This window comes from Pungitius pungitius, chromosome 14 (genome assembly GCF_949316345.1).
Source record: "Pungitius pungitius chromosome 14, fPunPun2.1, whole genome shotgun sequence".
NCBI lineage: Eukaryota > Metazoa > Chordata > Actinopteri > Perciformes > Gasterosteidae > Pungitius > Pungitius pungitius.
Window position 1 is genome coordinate 9,349,682 of NC_084913.1, and position 24,323 is coordinate 9,374,004.

At 42.3% G+C, this 24,323-nt stretch overlaps 4 protein-coding genes across 4 annotated transcripts; 1 reads left to right on the plus strand and 3 right to left on the minus strand.

Annotated features, from left to right (window-relative positions):
* Window positions 1–587: 587 nt before the first annotated feature.
* LOC119227158 (uncharacterized) lies at window positions 588–3,980 on the minus strand. Its single transcript, XM_037485656.2, has 4 exons — window positions 3,648–3,980; window positions 2,363–2,911; window positions 2,107–2,267; window positions 588–1,745 (listed from the first exon to the last, which is right to left on the minus strand). Exons 1-4 carry the CDS (start codon window positions 3,810–3,812, stop codon window positions 1,313–1,315), a joined length of 1,308 nt encoding a protein of 435 aa, XP_037341553.1. The 5' UTR covers window positions 3,813–3,980; the 3' UTR covers window positions 588–1,312.
* Window positions 3,981–4,648: 668 nt separating this feature from the next.
* Window positions 4,649–6,915, minus strand: tpgs1 (tubulin polyglutamylase complex subunit 1). Its single transcript, XM_037485652.2, has 2 exons — window positions 6,538–6,915; window positions 4,649–5,874 (listed from the first exon to the last, which is right to left on the minus strand). The coding sequence occupies exons 1-2, from the start codon at window positions 6,876–6,878 to the stop codon at window positions 5,220–5,222; spliced, it is 996 nt and encodes a 331-aa protein (XP_037341549.2). The 5' UTR covers window positions 6,879–6,915; the 3' UTR covers window positions 4,649–5,219.
* Window positions 6,916–7,591: 676 nt separating this feature from the next.
* On the minus strand, window positions 7,592–13,895 carry LOC119227991 (inositol-3-phosphate synthase 1-A-like). Its single transcript, XM_037487231.2, has 11 exons — window positions 13,686–13,895; window positions 12,358–12,482; window positions 12,089–12,250; window positions 11,190–11,319; window positions 10,469–10,662; window positions 10,216–10,365; window positions 9,601–9,816; window positions 9,337–9,501; window positions 9,127–9,240; window positions 8,336–8,553; window positions 7,592–8,239 (listed from the first exon to the last, which is right to left on the minus strand). The coding sequence occupies exons 2-11, from the start codon at window positions 12,469–12,471 to the stop codon at window positions 8,038–8,040; spliced, it is 1,665 nt and encodes a 554-aa protein (XP_037343128.1). The 5' UTR covers window positions 12,472–12,482; window positions 13,686–13,895; the 3' UTR covers window positions 7,592–8,037.
* A 3,197-nt stretch (window positions 13,896–17,092) lies between these two features.
* LOC119227665 (programmed cell death protein 10) lies at window positions 17,093–22,497 on the plus strand. Its single transcript, XM_037486663.2, has 8 exons — window positions 17,093–17,201; window positions 18,627–18,827; window positions 19,044–19,097; window positions 20,312–20,429; window positions 20,641–20,767; window positions 21,059–21,137; window positions 21,222–21,304; window positions 21,665–22,497. The coding sequence occupies exons 2-8, from the start codon at window positions 18,738–18,740 to the stop codon at window positions 21,744–21,746; spliced, it is 633 nt and encodes a 210-aa protein (XP_037342560.1). The 5' UTR covers window positions 17,093–17,201; window positions 18,627–18,737; the 3' UTR covers window positions 21,747–22,497.
* The last annotated feature ends 1,826 nt before the right edge of the window (window positions 22,498–24,323 follow it).

Below are 24,323 nucleotides of genomic sequence, written 5' to 3' on the forward strand. Positions count from 1 at the left end.
CGTTTTCTAAGCGACCGCATTAGCTAACGGCGGCTAACCCCCCCTCCAGCACGTAACGGCTACTCGAGCAGCCCCGGGCTCACTCACCGACGCCTCGGCTAAATGTCGGGTCGACCCGCAGCGATCGAAACGGCGAGCTGGTCGAAGGGGTTTCGGTCCGCCTAGCTAGCGATAGCAGGGGCAGCACCCTTTTACGTCCTGACTCATTTTGACTGGTAAAATATGAGGCTACTTCCACAGCCTTAAAGAGGAGGGGGTGAGGGGGGGCGGTGGTCAGACGCGTGCCTGCCCCGGTGGTTTTTTTTTTGTTTCGCCCAGATGTTACTCGCTGCAAACAGCTGGCTTTCGGGTGGCTCGTCGCTGGAACAAGGTCGGCGCGCACACCAGTCTGAAGCCAAACGCGAGGAGGAGTAAAGTGTGTGGCGTTGAGTGACAGGCGGGGGCTTGCGTGAAACAGGTTTTTGACAGACCAATTGAATGGGCGAGGCGGGTCCTCCGGGTGGGATCGCACCGTGAGCACACAAGTTAGGTCTTCAGAAGATGCTGCAGAAAAAAGTACCCGATGTGTATGAAGAGGGGGGGGGGGGTGTTTTTCAGTTTTCATAGTGTTTCATGGAGACAACATGCACGTCAATAAGGAGTCAATCCTAATCTATAACCTGCAGTATAATCCAAGCACCATCGAACATAAACGATGGCCATGTGCTGTAGTGGCAGTGACATCTGGTGGCGTTAGAGATGAATTGCACATAACGCCTCTTCAATGTCCATCTTGGTTTCTAGGAATGTAGCTTCAATTCTTTCTTTTTTACATTTTCTAACAACTGTGTAACACATGTTTACAGTACGCACTGGTGACTACCCAACAGATTTAAAGATGAGATGAAAATGTGTATACTAACCCTTGTTAACCAATCAGGAATCTTTATCCAATGATGCAGTACATACAAATATACAAAATGAAAAGTTAGCCTATCGTGGAGTAATGGTGAACATCAACATTCTATGACACTTAATACACAAAAGAATACTTGCTTGATAGATTAAATAAAAGAAAACAGGACAGATGCAGTTTTTAGGAGGAAGGCACCAAAGTAAAAATCATGCTCCTTCCTCAATCAAAAATATTTCCCCCCCCCCCATGATGGCTTTGTCACATTTAGCTTTATTCAGTCTTTGCTTTACTTGGTTCATTTAGGTTCCACTATGAGTTCAATGCAACAATGAAAATGTGAACAGTCACAGCACTGTGTGACTAAAAAAATAAATAGTATACCCTCAGATGTTTATTAGGACTTCAATAACAACTTCCTCAATTATTCTGTTCCTCAAAATAGTCACAGAAGAGCTTTCGGGCCTCATCCGCATGCTTTTGGTCAATACAGGTGGAGGGAAGTTGCTCGTGTCTGGGCTGTGGGCTCTCCGCCTCGGCCACCTCCGCCTGCCACTTTGCCTCGAAGGCGTCGCCGTGGGCTTCGCACATGTTGTGCAGAATGCAGCATGCCAGAACCATGGTGGGCAACACGTCCAGCCCACAGTCGTTCCTCTTGCTCAGACACTGCCAGCGTGCCCTCAACCTCAGGAGCGCCTCCTCGGAGACACGCAGCGCTCGGCTGAGCCGTCGGTTAAAGAGCCGCTGCGGCTTGGTCAGCGCTGCGTGGCTGGCTCTCCTGTCCTTTTCCTCGGGATAGGCCTTCATCAGCCAACTCTGGAGAGGGTAGCAGGCCTCCCCCAGCAGCACATACCTAGACGCACCAGATGGCTTTTAGTCAGTTACAGCACCAGCTGAAAGACTAGAAATCCTAAAAAGACGGCAGCGTTGTAGCAGATCTTTCCTTTGAGAGGCAATGTATATACCTGTCAGATGGTTTGCAAATGTCTATCCTTCCAACTCCATCACGAAATAAGCTTTGCAATAATGTTGAGCGGCTTCTTTAACAATTGTGGAAGTATCATAGATGCTGTTTTTCTAAGCCGAACACTAGATGTTGTTTCAAGGTGGACGAATGATTCCCAGTAAACAAAAGAAAGGAAGGACTAATATTCCTATTTAACTTATTTCCTCAAGATGGGAATGTGGTAACCTTGCTGTGGATGTTTAACTACCTGAGCGGTTTTCCCATGAAGGTCGTTGGCGGGTCAGGTGACAGCCCGCCATCCGCAGCGGTGGCCCACAGCGAAGAGTTCTGGAAGATGTCAGCCGGGTCCGTACCGCCAGGGAAACTGGCGCACACGTCCCAGAATGTCCCCCGGCCGCTGACCGCCACCTCAAACACCAAAGAGACAGAAAGAGCCAAGGACTCAAAATCTGACAGCCAGTAAACATGCACTGCCAGCGGCGCATATGGGTGTCCTTTTGTACCTGAGAAAGCACAGAGAGCCAGCCAGCGGGGTTGGCGTAGTCCGCTGCGTTGTTCGACGGCGTGATGATGGCAGTGTGGAGTGTTGCTACGGCAGCGACGCAGTGAGGGAAGCCCCAATTGGACATGAAGAGCTGGGCTGAATCATCCAGCTCTTGCTCACTGGGGGGCCGCAGGTAAGTGGAGCTGAGGAGCGCAACAATCGCGTGACACATGTCCCTAACGCACCTGCACACGGTGGACTTCCCCACACCGAACAGGGTGCTGATGGTGCGGTATTCGATGTTCGACGCCAGGCGCCACAGAGCCACCGCTACCCGTTTCTCAACCGGCAGGGCCAGGCGGAAGCTGGTGTCCTGGCGGGTTAGTCGAGGCCTCAGCTCGTTGCAGAGGTGGAGGAACGTCTCCCTGCTCATGCGGAACCTGTCCAGCCAATCAGACGGCTGGAATTCCGTCATCACCACCCGCTCCCACCAATCGGTGCTTGGAGTGGTGGACCAGGGGCGTGTGCGGATGCGAACGTTGGAGCGGATACCTGCTGCTATCATCATCTGAGGAAGAGTAATAAAAAGAATTAAAGATTATCTTTCAGGTGAATTTACATCATTTTCATGTTATTAAATATAAAATGTATTATAAGCTGTATCGCGACTATCGATTTATTTTAAAACTGTTGTAGATGTGTGGAGGAAACCTGCTGCTTTTGTCATTTTTAAAAAGTGCCAAAACAAAGAATAATAAAAAAAGGTTTATTTGTACAGCAAGAAACATAAGGACACACTATGTGATACATGTGTATTATACTTAATGCCACATTTTACATCCACAAATATAAATACTGACTAATCTGCTTGGTAAAAGAAAAACACTACAAAAAGGAAAAAGTCAGAATATATGGCTATATCTTTGCAGACTACTGCTTGCCTTGTTTGTATAACTGCTATTCTGGTGTTTGATGCTGAAGAATGAACCAGTAGGTTTATTGATCAACAAATATCGTACAGAAAAATGTATTTACAACCATTTAGTGACCTATGTATAATTTACCACTCATTTCACTTGATTAATTACGAGATAATAAATGGCATACAATTCTACAATTCTATAATTATTATTTGTATTATGATATTAACTATATTGTAATGTTTCAAAATAATGTATTAATAAGTCTGTCTATAGAGTGATATGTACGTGCATGGCCGTGATTAGCTTTAACATTGGGATATGAAACGAGCCAGAGATGGGCGGTGGTCTGGGGGGGGGGGGGGGGGGGGGGGGGAGACTGACCATGAGCATCCTCCTCTGTCGCTGGAAGAAGTACTGCCGATGTCTGATGCGTCTTTGGATCTCATTCCGCCTCTGACTGTTTGCGTAGTTCAAGTCCCTCCTGCGCTTCAGCAGCATGTAAGTCATCAGGAACATGAAGGGCCGCAGCTGCTCCTCTTCCTCCATTTTGACAAGTTCAACCAGGGAGGCAGAACCCGGGGCACATCTCGATACGGCGCGCGTGCCCTGCCGGACGTGCAGCGCGCGGCTCGTGCGTCGAACGAAGGTGACGCTACTGCCACTTGCACCTCGAGCTGTGAACCGGTGGGCTTCCGCTTTCTTCCTGTCCGCGTCCGACTGTGAACACACACAGGGTGGTGCTGCCACCTGGCGGCGCTGGTGGCTTTGGTCAAAGTGTGAAACATTCGCCACACGAACGAGACCATTTTGAACTCACGTGTTCAGTCCAGATACACGTCAACAAGCGTTGGACTTCCTCATTGATCACTTTATTTGTTAGCAGTCAGTATAATAGGGCAGTTTAATAATACAGTCATGTATTTTTAAGTTTCTTTAATAATGATTTCTCTAGATTGTTTCTACGTAGGCTACAGAGTGGTTCACGCTGGTTCACAAACACATCATTTTCTTTCAACTTTTACTTAGGTCTTGCTTCACATCCTTGAATTTTGATGAAATAACATCAGGAAAAATACGAAGGTTGTAATTCTGTGATGTTCTTCGCTGCCTAGGTTCCTCAATGCTCTCTGAAAAAGTAAAATATAAATGTGTTACTCAGCAGCATAGCATATGCTAATGTGTCTTTTAGTTTTCCCAAACCTTTCATTCTTTTAGGACTATTGCTTTGAAAAACATATGGCCTCTGAGGTCTATCCCTGGTTTTAAGACCTTCCACTTTATCCGTTAACTTCATTTTATGCTCCAATTTGTTGTTGTTTAGAAATCTGTAATGTGAGCACTTGACTGTACTGGAGATAAGTAGTTCAAATAAAACAAGTGAATCAGTGAACATTGTATGTTTATTGCCCCAAAAAAACATTCTGCTACAATGTAAGGATATGAGATTATTATCCCCTGCCAAACTGGTTCTCTATGAAATTGTTAACAAACAAAAAAATAATCAATTAAATGATGCAATACAGTAGCATCACAATCAACAACCTCTATGAGGACACAGAGCTTCTGATCAACAACCATATCAACAAAATAAATGTATTTATTACAAGGTTTTTGTTATGTATAGTATTAGGTACAATTTGACGATTATATGCTAAAGGCTACACAATAATGGAAATATCAAGATCATTTGTGATATTAAGAAAACTCCTCATCCTTTCCACAGTAGATGTTTGCTTAGTGGCAGCAGATGCGGATCTCTTCGACTTTAACAACTCAACAAACAATATATTCTAAAAATAGTGTCCTTCAAAAAAATAAGAAAAAAAAGGATTAGAGGATATAGTGTCTAGAGATGAGGTGACGTATGTGAGTGTAGCTTATAGAACCCAGAAGGTATTCATTTATATTTTATAAATTTAAGTATTGTACAATATGTGGAAATTGACAGGAAACCTAGGACACAACTTTCACTCGAGTGATAAAAAGTTCTGCCGCTGCATTCTCAAACTCCTTTGCATCCATGTTACCACCCGGGCCCCGTGCCTGTGCTCCAGCCATGGCCTCACCTAACTTGTATGGAGAGATCTTTGCACTGGCCTCCAGGTAGCATAAAGCCTTCACGTTACCCTCCAGACAGGAATGCACTTTTGTATTTGAATTATCGCTGACATTTGCCTCACAGCCTTGAGAAGTCTCCAGGGCTTCTTTTAAGGTCCCCAGCACAGTCAGGCACAGCGCCCGCGACGCGGGCCCTTCGTCCGGGCAGCACACCTCAGCGTAAAGCCTCTGAGCCTGCCGGATGTAGTCCGAGAAAACCGCACACGTGAGCACACCGTGACGAAAGATGTCATAGGGGACGGCCTCGTGGTCTTGGCAATGGAGGCGTTGGAGTAGTGGGGCGGATGTGGAGGCGGGGACCCCTCCCTCACTGCATAGGCACTGCAGGGTCTGTGTGTAGAGGCCTCCCTTCACTCCTCCTCCTCCACCTTCAGTTGGGCTCTCAGTGCAGGAGACATCAGGTCCCTGAGGAGCCTCACCTGAACGCCTCAGGGGCCCAGTGAGATTCAAAAGGTCATAAGCCACACGGACATTGTTGCTGAATGCAGATCTGGGAACAAAAAGAGGGTAGTTAAAAGTAATAGCTCATCAATCACAAATATAAAGATTTCTTTTTTGTAATTTGGGTGAACTGAGCTTTAAATGATATCTCTATATATAGATATATATATACACACACACACACACAGATATTAGTTGTGGTGCAACTATTTAACATTATATCCTTTTTAAAAGGTTTAGATGGTGGAATGAATAATTACTAAATAAGTTAATTCTTATGCTTTCAAGATCAATTTATAAGAAAAAAAAGATACATTTATATGTGTATTTTGATTACTAATAATGAAGTCAAATCTTTAATAATTACAAATTATATCACGTATATTTATGATTAAACCCTTTTAAATGTGCCTAAACCCTGCTGCAGCTTGTTATCCATAATTTTACAGCATATTGGGCATCAAATAATTGCTGTGTTGTGACACCATTATCATTGTGGCCTACATGGTTCTACCATTTGTGAAAGTGTGGTAGCTATCCTAAGACACCCATGGCTATCATAACCACATCCTCTAGTATGTATTTTTCAGCGACAGCAGAGAAAAAATGAGCTTGAAACAGGCAGCCTTTTGTGAGGAGAGACACAGCTAAGAAACAAAGAAGTCCAAAGTCCTGTCAAACGGGTCTGCTCCAGGACCGGACACACACAGACCTCTGGGAGTGGTGCGCCAGCCTCAGGTGCCACAGCGCCCGGTTAAGATGCTGCTGCTGCTCCTGCGCGCCGGCGCTCAGCGGGCCGTCGCTGAAATGATCCACATCGCTGCATCCAGCGGTGCCGGTCTCCGACACGGAGGCGAGGTTGCAGAAGTGGTCGGCTAAGAACCCGATGGGATCGTCCGTTCTGGCTTCCACCATCTTCAGGATGGCACCGCGCAGCAGCTCTCCGACTCCTGCTTGTGACAGAAACTCCTTGTCGCTGTCCGATTTGGTCGCTTTTCCCTCGGGCATCCCTGGAGGAGAATCCCCGGACCGGCGCTTCTCCTTGTCCGCCATAGCCAATGACGTCACGTGTCGTAGCAACCGCAGCGGAAGTGATTCGGTACCGGTCGGGTGACAGGAAACGCCTCATAGAGGCTTTAATCATTCAGCCATATGGCCAGAGAAGGCGGTAAAAAAACATTTTAAAAAGTTTAAAATTACGGCAGAAATATTGGCTCTACCGTGCTGGTTGCTAGGGACGCTCTGTGACGTCAGGTACCCCGCAGGCCTCCTGATATCTATGGCTGGCCACGCCGCATTTGGCTGCTTTCACCTGTTGGTAATAGCTCCCTGAAACCCAAGTGAATATCATGTAGGTCTTTGCTACCTTTAATGCAAACTATTGCTTTACAGAAAAAGCGTATGTCAATACTTTAATTTTAATTTCACAGTGATATATGGAAGCAAGTCTAGTTTATCGTTGGTTACAGGAAAGACGTCTGACTAATACACTTGATCAATACTTGATTTTACAACAATAGATGTTCAGTTTTCATGCATATTTTAACTTGATAGATGGTTTAATGGGAGGATAAGTCAATTAAAAAGAGAAAATAAAATCCATCATGCATGTTAAGTTTAAATTATTTTACAGTTGATTGATAAATATATATGGTCACCAATCACATCTAATTTTTCTGTAAATTAGCCTCAAACCAAAATGCAAGGAAGTGCTAAACAATAACACAAAATACTGTTAAGAAATACCCCACATTCATCAAACAAAGCATTTATCAGATTAATTTATTATTTATAGCTGGACAATAGGCATCACATGGGCTTAATAAATATTGACCCATGTTTATGAACTATAATGTTCAACTACGTTTTACAAATACATGACGCAAAGAAAACTAGTCGAATAACGATGTTGCAGGCTAGGCCTTTTGGAGATTAGTATAGTTTATGGGATTCATATAACTCTGTTGATGCTCAGTAGCTATTGAGGCAGACATTTATGATATGTAAATGTTGCAGCACCACACAATTCTTTATTATGCTAAGACTGAATGAATTCCTACTAATTTAAATGTTTAATTTACTCTTCACAGTTGTTGAACCAGTAGTTGTTTTTTTTAAAGGAATGATTAATGAGAAGGTTTGCTATTTTTATACGAGGCATCAACAACAATTGTGTTAAGTTAAAGCTCCATCTTGGGCTGTAGTGAGGTTCTTACTGCCACAACGCATGAGTTGCATCGTCAAGATGTGCATGGATGCCATTTGTTAGAGGTTTATGGATGCCATTGCTGAGTGAAGCTTTTTTCAAAGCAGTCACATTGCCATTGACATAGGTGGTGTGTTGAGGCAGGAAGTTTCTCTGGAGCTTGTGCTCCAGCAGCATATGGTTCTGAGGAGGAAGGCCCAGGCACGCTCTGAAAAAGACAACCTCTGTTAACTTCTGCCACCGATGACACATAGGGGGAAACGCATGGCAATCTACAGTAAAAACAGAAAAGCATTGTCTGTACCTCATGATGTTTTCTATGGCGGCCCTCTGGCGAAAGAAGGCGTTGATGACCGGTGTCCCACGTGGGACCAGGGGGGCCTTGCAGAGGAAAGAGAGCAGTGCCAAGACACTGTGGAAGGACTGGAAGTCCTCTTCCCCCTGGGGTCGGACAGCAATACGCTGGCAAAGCTCTGTCAGAATCACCAGGTCCAGCATGATTGGAGTGGCTAGTAGAGAGTCCTGTTGCAAAGATAAATGGATGAGAATGGCATCATAGAGGCAAAAGGGAATGGCAAACCCACAATCATGAATGCATGGATAACATTATGCAGTTCCCCTGTTTTTTTAATACCATAAACTAACAAATTGTACATTATAGAAGGGCTTTCAGGAAAACCATAGAAATGCAGAAAACCAGAAAAGTGTGTTTTAAGTGTTTGATCCATAAACAAACTACTTCTAGAAGTGTACTTGAGTTTATTTGCTTGCTATCTGAAAAGAATATGATTTTGTTTTCTCTAGGAAAAGACACTAATGTGAAGCACTTTTGTTTGAATGGAGAGCATATTAAAATCTATCTTGACAGCTTAAGTTGCCTTAAGACCACTGGCAGAACTTTTTTAATTATTTTAGATGGAATGAACTATTGTGTAGATAAGTTGGAACATCCGGGGGAAGGCCATCAGCCAGATAACCAGAATGGATGTTATTTGATGCATATGTGTATGAATGGTGATGGACCAAAGCAGCTAGGGAAGTAAAACCTGAAAAAAAGCTCCATGCGTTCCCCAAATAGATTTAGTGACCACTGACCTCACAGGTGTTGTGCATTGCGATAGTGTTGGTCCCTCCCATCATAATTTCAGAAGTGTATTCATCCATGGCACGCTTGCTGTCTCCCACACGGGGGACATACTTAATCACCACCTGAAGTAAGATAGAGGCGGTTTAAAACATTCAATGAATTGTATTCGGTAAACATCCATTTGGAGCTAATTTTCCGCCTGTGTGCGAGTCACTCACACAGTGGTCAGGTTTCTCTCCAGGCTGGTACAATATGGAGTTGGACTGGACCATGTCATCCACCACGTTGCTCTTGGAGATCTCTTTTGAGCGAAACTGCTGAGGAGCAGACAGGTTCTTCCCATCATTGTTGCCAAGGTGATTGTAGCTGACAATGGAGGTCGGCTGTTTGGGAGGGGAAGGGGGAGAACTTATTGAAATAGTCTTGTTCAGAACATTAAACGTATCAGACCAGTACCACTATCCATGCAACCTTTTTCTCACCTTGATACCCGAGCTGACCAGAAAGTCCACCAGCACCGATTTAACCTTGGTCTGACCGGATTTGAAGTCATCTCCTCCAATGAACACCCCATTCTGCACGGCCAGCTCGATGGCACCAGGGACAAAAGTGTTCTGCGGAGAACCATTGATGTAGGCACAACCCTCCAGTATACTGGCCACTGCAAACAGAGTGGAGGGAGAGACCTCTGCTCCAGCCTAAAGAAAGAGAGAAAGAGAGATTATGTACGGTACAGAGTGCGTCACCATTTTACAGTTGTCTGTAAATGCTGAGGACTACAGACAAAATAGAAACAAACCCAGGAGTGGAGAATCATTTCTTCCCCATATCCCATACAAAAAAGGAAAAGCTGACTCATTATGGAATTTCATCTACAAATCAGTGAAGTGAAGAGAGCTAATCTTCTTATCCTCTAAACTGTATTAATCTCTAAATGGATCAAGGATTACTGTTTGGTCCTCAGCATTAGGAGGAAATTGAATGCAAGGAAGTTGAACACATGAATACTAGCCACCATCAAAGTTTGGGATGGTTTCTAGGACAATTGAAAGAGAATGATCCTTATGAATCACAAAGTTTTGTAACCAAACTCTCACCTGGATTGCAGCAAGCAGGTTCTTTGCCTTGTCATTGACCCCGGGTATGATATCACAGAAGCGCTCAGTGTTGGCGGTCCACAGAACAATGACTTTGTCCACACCACTTGATTGACGGAAGTCCCTTATGTCAGCTCTGATCTGCTCCACCTGAAACACCATGTATTCTTTTAAGTCAGATTAAACTTATACATGAAGCAACATGAAACTAAATCATATGGAGCAGAGACTCCAGCCCTAAGAGAAGCATTACCTGTTCTGCCATGCTTCCAGTTAGGACGTTGTCCGCCCGGCTCTCTTGATTTGCAGCAATGAAATCTGGGATATAGATGGACGGTCTGGGTTTCATTTGGCTCAAGTGTGGCCGCAGCTGCTCTTGTAATGACCAGTCAAACACCTGAGCTCTCTCCATCGCTCTGCCAAGATCCATTGAAGAGATATCCCAGCCTAAAAACACAAACACACTTCAATATGGATATATATATATATATATATATATATATATACACACACATACGTATATACACACACACAATTTTCTAGAAATAGCACAGGTTGACCTCTGCAAGTCAACCATCTTATAATAGACTACAGCAGCTTTATATACAGCTTCCTTTGTAAAACTATTCATTAAAAAAGCAACAGACTGGATTGCATTAGAGCAGTGTTTCTCAACTGGTGGGTCCCGACTCATGGAAAAATGTAAAGAAAAAACCCCGTCGGCAACATCGCTAACCCCGCCCCCCCGTCGACACCGCTAGCGAACGCGGAAGCAACCCCCCCCCGTCGGCAACACCGCTACCCCCCCCCCCCCCGTTGACCGATCGAATTGGGTCGCGGCTTGTCATTAAGTGGTAAAGGTGGGTCCCGGAGCCAGACAAGTTGAGAACCACTGCATTAGAGGACACCATACTGAAGCCCATCTGACAATCTAGAACCTCATGGAGAGGCTCTTCATCTGCAATTGTTCGTACCGTCAAAGACTATATCATTAGGGTGAACCATGGGTAGGAGGTCACAAATTGGCACGTTGACCTCGCCCTCCAGCCCTGTTCCCAGACAAACAGTAGACGCCTGGAGGAGTGAGCCAAAGTAGTTGGCTTTCTGTAGAATGTGGAACAAAAAGAAGAGAAAACACAGGTGTCATTCCGTGTACAGGGTTTAATGTTTTTATAAGTGCATTACATTCTTTGAACCAGAGAAAAATGTCTGAAATGGAAATCACGTGAACCAGCTCATAGCGGCAACAATGTATGCCCAAATAAGGGGATATGCTCGGGACCAGAGATAGTTAAGCCCTTAACACCCTACCGAACAGGTCAGCATAACCAGCTTCTAATGAGTTTCTGCCACCGTATCGGGGGAAATAAAGTAGGCTATAATTATAAACTAGGACAATAAGGTCTTCTATTTGCACCCATGTGGCAGCTTAAGGGTATTGTCTGGTAGTAAAGAGATCATTTAGCATCTAAAACTATTCTGTCCCTTTATGGAAAGAATAATCGAAGTAGCCAGAAAAATCAGTTTACAGTAATTGGTAGGGCCAACGGAGTAGTCACTCCGGTGCTCTGTGCCCCGCTGCTGTGAGCACCACACGGGCATTATTTTTTTTTGGGGGGGTGGGGGTAATTTCAGGGGGGGTTGCCCCCCCTGTTATTAAGGTGAAACACTGAAAGTTATACAAGTGATTATTTTAATGTAAAATACAGTACATGTCAAGTCTATTGCCGTTGTTTTCCTGCACCATTGTGATATTTGTGTAAACCAGCAGCGGAAAATAACATCCGGCTTTATCAATGACCACGTTTGACACGTGAGGAAAAATAATTTTTATAAAGCAGATGTGTTCTGGCGCTTTGTGTCACCCACTCACCTTCACCCCAGTATTGGTTCTCCAGGTGAGGCCCAGCTTGTTGGCCAGTACAGCTGCTGTCACTGTGGACCCGTTGTTACCCCCCCAGCCCACCAGCATCACACCCAGCCGGGGAACATGCCGCTCTGTGCGAAATGTCATCTCGGTGGTGCGGGGGGTCACCTGTTCCCAGATGAAGAACAAAATTAGAGGGGCACTGTGCAAATAACACACACACACACACACAGATGCAAACTATACACAGATAAATATAAAAGATGTCCACGTACTGTTACTTTGTTCCCATCTCTCTGAACTGATGTGGTCTGGTAGGGATACTGAGACACAATGTGTGTATCTGTGTACTTCACATTAGAGCTGTTGATATGAACGTTGGCAGACATGGCTGCAGAGTCTGCGAAGAGAGAAACAAAGAATTAGGTTCAGTAGAGTTTACCTTAACAAACCCAAGGCGTATTAAAAAAAGAAAGCTGGCAAACAGTGTTGAGCTATGTGGTATGACACATACCTAATCCCAATGCCAAACCTCAATGGCTTACTCACTCGCTCACTCACTGGCTTTGAAGTGTGTTCCTGGATAATCAGGGAGGGCCTAAAGAATCCAACTATCAAATCACAAGCTTGTGGGTTGTACTACAGAAATTCAGTACTATTTAAGACCACTTGTATCAGAAAAGTCAGAAAACACACTTGCTTGTAAAGTGCAGAATACCAGATGAACACCATGGGGATTTTGGCACACAACTTTTGAAAAACGTCAAAAGTGGTGTGCCAAAACAGACAATTATTTTTAACTAATTAGTATGGTAGTATTGAAAGGCGCAGGCATATAAGGAATGGGGTAAAAAGGTAGAAGAGAAGCAGCCTTAAATATTACATAGGAGAATTTACATTAAAATACTAAAAAATAAATTATATCAGGAGGTCAAGACTATATACACACAGATATTACCTAGTTATATTACACATATTATTCATTTATGAACCTTTAAAAAAAAAAATTGCCCATTCCTATTAATTGATTACTTAACAATTAACTCTCCACTCCACAGCAAAAAAAGGCACACAAAGTATGTATACAATATGTTTTAGATAGATCAATGGAACGTGCTGACGGTGAAGTACCGATCCATTTATAGTTGCGTCACAAGTCCTCGTACCCTTCCACACTCCACCATTGATCAGTTGATGTCATTTCGGATTTTCGGGTTTAGGGCTAAAGATTAAAGAATAGATATCGGGATACGCCACAGCTGCTACGACATGAGTATCTGGAACGCGCTGGGACAGACCCATCCTGCTCGGCCTGTTATTGGCTACATGTCTGGACCTCACCAATCTAACCTACGCAGCTAGAAACAACCCGCCAATCAGAGAGAATTTAGGGCGGGTCATGCTTTCAAAAGACGCTCGTTTCCTGAGTTAATTCATGCGGGGAGAGCCAGCGCTTTAACTATGAAAATGTGTATTTCCCGAGTCTCTTACCAATAAAAACTAGTCATATTGTCTCAGAAATCCCCGTCCGATATTTATGTAATTCAAAAACAAATAATATGTAAATGAATGTATGAACTAAAACAAACCCGGAAACACTCACCACTTGGAGAGTAAAGATGTCTTGAATCTGGTTTCGTTCAAAAGAGAACAGTTGTTCGGTTGTTTCGTTGACAGTTTAGAACAAGACCCTGCTTTTGTAAAGTATGCTGTAGGTACCTAACTCCGTCTGGTGCTACTGCGAACAGATGAGTATTCTCTTCGTTGCGACGTATTCAATTCATGCACCAATCAGACTGCTCCGTCCCTCCCCTGTGACGCGGGGGGCTTTAAAGGAGCTTGAGCACTGCGTAGGCCGGCTGTGATTGGCCGGCGGTCCTGGCAGTTTCTTTTGGGCGGGGCATTTGGCCTGCAGATTTGTTTGTGTCTCAACATTTCGGAAGAAACCAACAAATATTTGAGATGGGTTTTGTGCTTGACATACAAGACAGCAATGCCTCATCATACGCCCACTCAGATCATTGTACTTTTTTTTGTACCACGTCAGAGAAACCAGTTTTTGCATTCAGTTGATATCTACTTTTTTCATGAAACTAAATTATTTGTGTAACATGAACATCTAGCTCATGCTTAATAAATCGCTCTCTTTACCCATTACAGCTTCTCTTCACTTGATTCTATCAGAGGTTTCAAAACGGTTTGGTCCATACATTGAATGGAAAAGGAAGAGGTGATCTGTTGCTGCAAATATTTTCAGTGTTTTGAGAAAAATGTCTATAAATAATGTTGAAAAGTTCAGTAAAGCCCGTAAGTATCATTAGCATTATTTTTACTTTTGTGTTGATCTTTTTATTCTTGTGAAACAGAACAGAGTTTGGGAAATACCAGGCTGACGATGACCACACGCTTCAGTCCAGTCAACTCCAACCTCCAAGTGGACCTGCAGTTAAAAGGGTTCAGGTTAAAGGGCCTGTTCAGCCAAAGGTTTAAGTTCTTATGGTCAACATTCCTACGGAGCGGAGTTATTTTCAGTTAGTTTTTTATATTTTAGAACCTTGTTGTAAATATCACTGGTTTTATAACTTCATTGGATTCTGGATGAATATGAACAGCTATGGCATCAGAAAGAGATTGATTACAATCCCAGAGAGCCGATGAATTAATATATAGGGAACAGAGAGCTATGATGTATAATCATCTCCCTAAAACACTTGTTAGATTGCAACATTTTAGCAAGTGCCCATGATGTGCAGACTAAAAATGTACAGGCCTCCCTGTTACATTATGCTTCTGATACATGCACTTTGAAATGTACTTTCCCGACATAATTAAAAACTTAGTGTAATGTGAGATACGGTTCAGGTTGACATTGTCCCATGTAGGGAAATATGGTCATATTAAAAATAAAATGACAGAATTAATTTACACCTGTACTGGGTCCTGCTGTGCCTCGTGTTCATGTAGACTCCAGTTGCGGGGGGGACTGGTTTCCCTTAGTGGTCAGTGGGACTGGTTTCCCTCGGTACGTAGTCGCAGCAGGTCCAGCCATCCTGGATAATCTGAAGGTGTTTCTTTACGTGGGGAACAAAGCACCGGTGCAGCCTAGAGATGAGTTTCGTTGTCAGGTTGAGAAGGCCTTCTCCCTCAAGGTAAAGATGGAGTAGAAGAGATCAAATACACCCTTATAAACGTCTCTCCAGACCCTTTTTATCCTGAGGGGGAATTAAATAATTTAGTCTGCTTACAATCTGTGTTAATGTCATAAAAAATGATCAGATGACTGGCTGCCACTTACAATCTACTTTAGCAAAGATCTCCTTCGGACTTCACAATAGAAATAAAAGGTATAGAGTTAGCACTGTCTCATCTGATCAGAATCTGTGCACAAGTAAATAACCAAACATAATGACTACTGTCACTTACCTTGTATACGTGTGTGTGGTGCATTCAAGGCCCAACCACTATTTGGTATCCAGTGTTTGGATGTTGCTGCAGGATTTGAGTCCCAGTTTCATCCAAATTGTTGTCCTCTAATGGAGTTTATAGGTTGTGGACTCTGGTCATCAAAAACAAGACAAAAGTCAGAAGAGACAACAAAAAATATGTGACCTGACTCACAGTAGAAACAGCACTTGTTGATCACAAGTCAACATCGATCTGTTGTAAACTGCAGTTTAAAATTGAGATTATTTTAAGAGACTGTGTGTTCATGTGTTAGTCTGAACCCATATGTGCTGTAGAAATAAATTAAGTAGAACTAGAGCTTTAACTTGAACCTGCTGCCTAAATACATTTGGCCATATCCATTTTGCATGCAATTTATATTTGAAGTTAAACAATTCACTTGTTGAGTGTCTGAATGCAGCACTATCATAAGGGTCAAACTGATGCAATTGTGCTTAATTAGAAAGGTGCCAAATCAGACCACATTAAACTTAATTTAATCAAGTAATGGGGTTTCAAATTAGAGTTTTTTCCATGGCAACTGTGTAAAAAGTTCATAAACGTTATTAGGAAATTCGTACATTTGCAAAACGAAATAAAGCTACTTTTAAAATATAGTAAATAAACCAGAAAAAACACTTGACATGTTAACTTATGTATAAGAAACTGAAGCAAAATAAAGTGTAACGATATTTATTAAATCCAAAACTAATCCGGCCCCACATGATCTCTAACACATTACAAGCTCTGAGTGGAACCTTAATGATCCATGCAGCACACGGCGGCCAAACCCGCACAGCACTGCACACCTGTGTACACGGCAAAACCAACCCACGCTTTGGTTCACCCAGGATCAGGTGGTCTACCCAGAGCACTGCAGAAGGTACAGAGAAAACGTAGAGGAAGTGACCAGATGACAAACGGAAACAATTAAAGTTGTTAGTTCGCTCTTACAGACAGGGAACAACATACAATAGACCAGGAACGGACGAACTACGGAAAACAAAATCAAAACTGATAAAGGACAGCAGGTAGGGGATGATGACTGCAACACAAGAATACAAAATTACCACCAGCAAAGAATTTTAATTCATACTCATACAAAAAAAATACTTAAAAGCCCAACATACATGTTGTGTCGAACTCCCACACCCAGTCATTCATTCATTCTGCTTAGATTAGCGCCTCTCATCCTCTTAACTTGCTCTAAAATATGCACCCGGTATATATGAAACATCAACATAGAAACATATTTACTCGATCAAAGAAATTAAACTTTAAATTTAAAGTTGACTTAAATTGACTAAAATCCTGCCAGACATAAAATATGTATGTGAGTAAGTATGTGAGAACAACCTCAGGTTTACAGTCTGGGATATTAGCATGTATGTCATTTACAAATCATCCAACGTTTTTATCGTGGTTACCCTCCAAATCTAATAAAAATAATGAAATAACAGAAATAGAAAGTTACTAGATTTTACAGTCAAAAACGTATATCCATCCCCCCTCTGATTGGACGACGTATGTTTACGTAGTTACGCATATACCTTCCGGACCGGAAGATGTCGCTGAGGCCAGTCCTAAAAAACTTCCGCCTTAACTTGTAAAGAAAACATAGCAGCTAAAAGGCAATCGACGGAGTAACCAACCGATTAAAGAAGTCAGACCACAGGTAGTTACAAGTACACATTTGACACACATATACTGTCGCACACACCGATTTTAAGCAGTTTGATGACGCGTTTTAGCTCATCTGCAAATAAAAATCTCCAATTTACAGTAGCTAGCATCTGAGCTACACTGGTAACAGCTAGCTGTTCGCTACCTTCGATTTGGTCGGCCATAGGCCTCAATTGAGTCTCTTTACGGTTAGGTCGCGATCAATTTGACTGCATACAGAGAAAAGTATCAGCCTGGAAACCAATTTTGATAATCTATTTGCGTCAATGGTTAGTTACCGTCACATCAGCTCCGTTGCTAGCTCTGTCTACGTTAGCCGTCCAACTGTTACCTGCTGCCATCTGTATCCAGCTTGCCAACGTTAGCCACTTTAGCCTGCTAGTTAGCCCAGCTACCGGGTTGGACACTGTGTCTGACCAACAGTAATCTAACGTTAACCGTATGTCTTAAAGGACAGGTCATTAATGACAGTAATGGTAATGGGTAGTAGGCAGTAATAGGTAGTAAAGCTAGCCAAATATCTAAATGTTTACAGTTTTGTTTACGATAACTAACAACTCAAAGCTTGCACTGCCAACCATTCATCTGTCCCCTTTCATTGACTTTAATTTGGAGTACAATAAATTAAAAAATCAGATAGGAATTTGGACTTTTTTGGAATAGCTGATTGTCTCCGCACTCTTGACATGATTTCGTCTAATCGCTACACCTTTGGGTCACATTGGCCTGTCTGTCATCGTCAAGATAACGCGTAACTGTGTCCCTCCTCTCAACCGATCACCGGGACACCTTTTCCTGGTTCTTAGTAAGATGCTTAGAGGTTCACTAAGTTATTAATACAGTTTCGGTTGTATCAGTTACACCTGATATGTTGGCTGATAAGTCACAAGTAATCACAGTAGAGAAATGCTATACAATGTATGTTTAAGGTAATACAGATTAATAAAAACGTTATTGTTCGTTCATAAAAGGTAGTCATGTTTATAACTATATAATAACCTGCTCAGTACAGACCGATCCAACAATATTTTTTTTACTAATACTAATTCCAATGCCTAAACTCACTGGCGTGGCAGTCGATGTAGTATTAGAATTTGCACGCAACATGAAGCCTGGGATTGGTATGCTACTTTTCAACAACGGTCTGTGACTGAATAAATATCGGTGCAACGCTGAATTTTATGATGACACTGTTTAAGGAGCTGTATTTCATCGGTCACATCATAGCCAGCACCCTTCCATTTCATCACATAAGAATCAGTGCCAATACTTACACGCATTCCCATGAAACTTTAAATATATACAAAGCTTATTAGAAAACACTTTACCACTGAAGCAGTGAATGTGTTGACATATTGTCACACTAAACCCAATAAGAAACCTGCTGTTTTCTTTGCATTTCTTTTCTCTCTTTTAGTCTGGAGCTTGTGTGGCTGAAGTTGGTGTGAGTGGGTGAGTGCATGTGTGAGAGTGTGTGAGCTGCTGTTTCCTCCTTACCTTTTCACCAAGAGCTGCTCCTCCCTGGAGGATGACAATGGAGGAGATGAAGAATGAAGCGGAGACAAACTCCATGGTATCCATGACGCTGTATGCCGTGATGTACCCAGTTTTCAATGAGGTAAAACATCTAATATTGTCAGCAGTCACCTTTAACTAATTATATTATTTTAAAATGTTTTTTAAAATATATTATTAGACTTATAATAAGTCAGAATTGTGTTTGACTTTAATAAAACAAACAGAAGCACCTAGATTATAAATTCTGATGCAAGTACAACCTATTCAGAGTTTGCTGTGATTATGTATGTCTGTAATCTCCCCTTTTTTCCATCAGCTTGAAAGGATCAACCTATCAGCAGCTCAGACACTCAGAGCAGCCTTCATAAAGGTACAACTATGCATTGATCATGGCCTGGCGTAAAATCACAATGGTATCAATTCCATGACATTACACAACTTTCTGTCAAAGAATATTTGGTGTAAATGTAGACTGTATCCCGGGTCCCTCCTTTTTATTTTAAACATATTGAATTCAATGATTGAATTCTGATGCTCTTACCAATATGTATTTCCTTAAGGACACTGGCAGGAAACTAGCAATTGTTCTTTAACAAATTAACAAAGAATTGGCACAAATAGTAAAAACAAACTTACATTAGTATTACCAAGAGCCTTATGTGAAGTTGTCAGATGTATTGTCTCAACAACCATGTAACACCCAATTTCATTCAGGGTAGTAATATGGATGAGCAACGAATATATTGTCGATATCTGAAATTAACTAGTTCAGTTTTCAAACAGTTTCTCTAGGGGTTTAAATAATAATCCGGGCTTGTTTATAACCTATAGGATCGTCTGACCTTCAGTGCTTGCTTCGCTTTTAGCCCATTTTTAACAATGTTGTCACGTTGAGAGATCTTTGCACTTATTTTGGGAAGTTCAACATTAGTGTATGCAATAGAATTGATGGGCAGAAGTATTTAAAACCAAAGTTGTAAAAGAGTGTTGTTTTATCCGTAGTTCTTTAATCAACCTCCATCGTTACTCCATCACATCCTTCCAATGCCACTTTGATACAGTGCTCAAGAAAAACCCACATTATCCTTTTTCTTGAGGAGTTGGTGTGAACATTTGTGAAGCAATGTCCACGAGCCTCCTTTTTTTTTCCTTCTATCCATCCACTGCTATAGCTGCATTGGAATATGAAAAGCACCGTGGCCGTAGGTTACCTCTCTGCTGATGAGCAGCAGCGTTCAACACCAGCACAGATTACATATTCATGGAGAAGCAGTTTTGTCTTTATCCAAACCAAAGGGGGATATGATCACCTTGCAGCCTTTGTTCACTTGTCTCATTGAATGGCCTCGCTGAGGCTTCCACTGCTTCCTGCGCGGTGTACCTCAAGGTCGAATTGTTCAGTAGCAGGGCTTTCGTGCATTCGTCTTAACGGCTCGCAGCGGACAACTCACATTGAAGGAAGTTTAAAGCTTTGTGCTCTGCAGCTTGAAGCATCTTGTTGCTTTGGTTGGAGAAGGTGTCTTATTTTGGATGATTTGCCTCCGTCTGTTCCTTCACCCTGCTTGCCTAATTCTCTTTTGTCAGGCGGAGAGGGAGAACCCTGGCCTGACTCAGGACATTATTATGAAGATCCTGGAGAAAAAGAACGTCCAAATTAACTTCACTGAATCCCTACTGCGCATGGCAGCTGATGATGTGGAAGGTGCGTGTAGAAAAGGAAGAAGTGCTGTGGTGGGAATAGTCTTCTGTGTTCCTGAGGTCCAGGTTTACACCTCCCGCAGCTGCATGGCCATCCTCTCCCCAATTCTTTTGTTCTATACTGACTTTGCCAGTTTGTTGGGTTTCTGTATCTGTCCAGTTGTATAACTCATTGCATTTCTGGGAATGTGCTTAAATTGCCTTTTTTCTTGCAGAGTTCATGATTGACCGGCCTGAGCAGGAGTTCCAGGACCTAAATGAGAAGGCCAGAGCTCTGAAACACATTCTCAGCAAAATCCCCGATGAGATCAATGACAGAGTACGCTTCCTACAGACTATCAAGTAAGAGCAAACTCTCTTGCACAGACAGGCACGTCATGGGGTTTTTAGCCGCTGTCTCCGTTTTGAGAAATGAGGCGATTTACACATTCCAAATGAATGCTGATCTGTAACATGAACCTCTCCATAGGAGAAATAGTGCCATCATTAGTGGAGAAATATACAAATAGCACAGTGATGTCCTAATTATAAAGGTTGATTTCATGTCACCATCTTTTACATCACTGAGTATTACACCTCTTGGTTGAATTTGTGTGATTAAATCCTTTTGTCTTTCTGTTGTCTTTTCTACAGAGACATAGCCAGCGCCATTAAAGAGCTCCTGGACACAGTCAACAATGTCATTAAGAAATATCAGTACCAGAATCGCAGAGTGAGTCACAAGGACCAAAAAAAAAATCATGTACCTTTCTCTTGTTTCCTTACAGCGTTTCTTTGTATCTTCTCGTTTGTTAAGGCTCTGGAGCACCAGAAAAAGGAGTTTGTGAAATACTCCAAAAGTTTCAGCGACACCCTCAAAACATACTTCAAAGACGGAAAGTAAGTGTAACCATAACACCTCACGTGTGAGCATTTGTGAAGGAGTAATACATTATTTCTGGATGGACATGCTGTTTACAAAAACAAACAAAAGCATTTTTGTTTTTGGGGAATTTATAAAACAAATGTGATGGAATGCATGATACACAGATGCCGACTCGCGTAATTAGCAAACAAGCAGAAAGAGAATCGGCCAATCTCCTTGTCTAACGATGTGTAACTTTGAATGTCTTTGTAGAACTTGTTTGCTCTATATACTATATTTATATGTACTGTATACAATATTTGAACAGCAGTAATGAGCTTCTCCAATCTGTTTTCTTGAGTTTTGACTCACTTTTTTGTGTGTTTTTTCCCCAGGGCAATAAATGTCTTCATAAGTGCAAACCGGCTCATCCACCAAACCAACCTCATACTGCAGACTTTCAAAACCGTGGCCTAGCCCTCAGAGACCACAGAGGTCCCCCTGTCCTGTGGGGAGCGACTGCTAGGATGGTGGAAGCTTGAAGAGCGCCTGACCCATATATGTAAAATAGAAAGAGTTGATTTTAGGGTCGGGGGTCGATTCCATTGGAGTCGATATTCCAGATTCCAGTTCAAGAGACTGAAAAGTGCCATTTGTTTTCAATGAGGATTTTCCAGTCTTGAAATGGAACCGAATGGGCCCAAAGTTTTGGTTGAATTGATTTAATTTGGACATTTTAATTTATAACCCTGTTTACCCTGGTTGGGAGTAGGTGAGGCGAGGTGTTTATCAAAGACTAATTGCCATTTTTCTAATATATTCATGTTGATAATTCTACTTTTAGCTTTTCAAATCATGACTTCACATCTCAGACTGCATTCAGCACAGGTGTGTCTCACTCGTATATACTGGTTTACTCTTCTCGGCTCCCTATTTGTGTCATTTTGCCATGGTCTGTATGCGGAGGATTCAGCTGTGGAGTGTGGCGAGGAGGAGCGTTGGGACTTTGCAGAAGCAGACTCAGATTTTGTTTCTCTTTATTATCAGAAGACAGAAAGCCAAATGACTTCCAGCACAGAGTGCGCCTTACAAAGTCCTGTAACATTCCCTCCTCTCAGTGTAATGAAGCCGAGTGAGTCCCTGCCATCTGGGGATGTAGAGAGAGGATGAAAATTCTGTATTTAACTGATATCTGGTTGCAATTGTTCAATAAATAGTTTCCAAATGATGCTACTTTTTTAAATGTGTCCGAGTCCAATGTGTGTGGGACGACTTGAGAAACACCATAAACCATTTTTTTGCTTTTCTGCGAGTTCTTTTCCTCCATATTGTTTATATGGAGCTTTGCATGCATAGCACCAGCAGATGGTTCCCGTGTACCAGGTCATTTCCTTGTTACTGCTCTTGTTATCTGAAAGGCCAAAGGACTTGAGAGGTCATAGGTGGTTTTTCTGCTTGCTTGGAGTTTTAATGAAAATGCTTTTTGTTTGATAGATAAAATCAGGCAGGGGCACAGATTCCTGACGCTTCAAGACACTGCCCTTTTGCCCTGGATGAGAAAAGTAAATGACGTTAAATGAAGAGTGATACGGGCAGGCAGCTTTACTGTTCTACAAATAGAAGAGTTCACTTGTATTTAATAATTATCAACTCTCAGAAAATAGTAAAAACAAATGTGTGTGTTCAGAGATTATATAAGTCACTCTTGATTTTTATGCACAACATTGATGTATCTCATTTACAAAATTTGCAGCATAAGATCAAGAAAATAGACTCCAAAAGGACGGGAACCTGCAGCACCGTGAGTTGTAATTTCAGTTTTTACCTTGCCAGTTGGACCTCGCCGGCAAAAAAGACCGGAAAGTTCGCAAATGATCGGTTTCGGGCAATGCGAGCTTTAGCAACCGCGTCAGGTGGACGTCATGAGCGATGTGAATGGATGAGATGGTGAAAGATCTTTCAAGGAGACCTGGGATGTTTTCAGACGACGCACAAATGAATGTCAATCTCGTAGCGTATGTAGCAGTTGAACTCTTAATTACCGGGCGCTCTCTGGGTCAATCACGGCTGAAGGACCCTGTGCAAAAACTGCTAATTCACCCCCTTACGCCCTCTCTTGCCCGTTGGTGACGGAAGTGCGTCATTCTTCCGCGTCGCTCACTCTGCGGTTGCTCTGCTGCGCTACAGGCAGGGGCCCTTTCTCAATACCTGAGACGGCGAGAACGGACTTGCGTTCCCGCGAGAATAGACTCGGGAGTCCTGACTCTCGGGTACGGGAGAACGGAGAACGGACATTTCCGCAATTGGAACAGCAGCCGACTTGATGACGTCACCACGTCAGCTGGTCTTGCTAATACGTTTTAATTTAGTTCTTGACTTAAATATTTTACTATTAACAAGCTTTTGTCTCATTTTCATTTAAAAGAAATGGTATATATAATATTGAGCACCATATATATATTCATATAATCAGTCAAAAATAATTAGCTTTATCATTTTAGGAGGAGGAGGTTGGATATAGTAACAAAACATAAACTATTATACTAAAATATTTGAATGTACACACACCTACCATTTGTCTTGTTCTCAAACATCAAGAGGCTAATAATCAGTGTAGTGGTCCTCGTACAGCAAGATGCTGACCACAAGATCTTACAGAGAACTATACAATAATTCATATGTGGAATTATTTTATTAATTATTATTATAATTCAGAGCTTCAGGGTTTCTATGAAGCTGAAGTTCTGCTGCCGGTTTAGTTTTTAGTGTCCTTTAATTAAAACATCGTTAGTTTTAATGCACAATCATGGACAATAAACAAGCTGCACTCTGCGGATACAGACAATACGTTAAAGTTACATTTAAACATGAAGTTATGAATCTAAACTCTGTCCTCAAACAGACGTAACCGGTGAACAACACCAGTCTCTGACACCACATTAAAACGTATGAAGACTCGTCATAGTACAGGTAAATATCAGGGAATAACTGCTACGGAGACGTGAAAATCGGCGGAGTATTTCATAGAAGACTGCGGACTTTAGAATTGAAACA

Excerpts from the sequence above, each read along its gene's own strand:
- LOC119227665 (XM_037486663.2), top strand. The coding sequence starts at position 18,738 with ATGACAATGGAGGAGATGAAGAATGAAGCGGAGACAAACTCCATGGTA. Across the intron at positions 18,828-19,043 it reads TGTACCCAGTTTTCAATGAG|CTTGAAAGGATCAACCTATC; the intron begins GTAAAACATCTA and ends TTTTTCCATCAG. Across the intron at positions 21,305-21,664 it reads ACATACTTCAAAGACGGAAA|GGCAATAAATGTCTTCATAA; the intron begins GTAAGTGTAACC and ends TTTTTTCCCCAG.
- tpgs1 (XM_037485652.2), bottom strand. The coding sequence starts at position 6,878 with ATGGCGGACAAGGAGAAGCGCCGGTCCGGGGATTCTCCTCCAGGGATG. Across the intron at positions 5,875-6,537 it reads CTGGCGCACCACTCCCAGAG|ATCTGCATTCAGCAACAATG; the intron begins GTCTGTGTGTGT and ends TTTTGTTCCCAG.
- LOC119227991 (XM_037487231.2), bottom strand. The coding sequence starts at position 12,471 with ATGTCTGCCAACGTTCATATCAACAGCTCTAATGTGAAGTACACAGAT. Across the intron at positions 10,663-11,189 it reads TAATGATATAGTCTTTGACG|GCTGGGATATCTCTTCAATG; the intron begins GTACGAACAATT and ends TTGTGTTTTTAG. Across the intron at positions 8,240-8,335 it reads GCCATAGAAAACATCATGAG|AGCGTGCCTGGGCCTTCCTC; the intron begins GTACAGACAATG and ends TGTCTTTTTCAG.
- LOC119227158 (XM_037485656.2), bottom strand. The coding sequence starts at position 3,812 with ATGGAGGAAGAGGAGCAGCTGCGGCCCTTCATGTTCCTGATGACTTAC. Across the intron at positions 2,912-3,647 it reads GACAGAGGAGGATGCTCATG|ATGATGATAGCAGCAGGTAT; the intron begins GTCAGTCTCCCC and ends ACTCTTCCTCAG. Across the intron at positions 2,268-2,362 it reads GGCTCTCTGTGCTTTCTCAG|GTGGCGGTCAGCGGCCGGGG; the intron begins GTACAAAAGGAC and ends TTGGTGTTTGAG.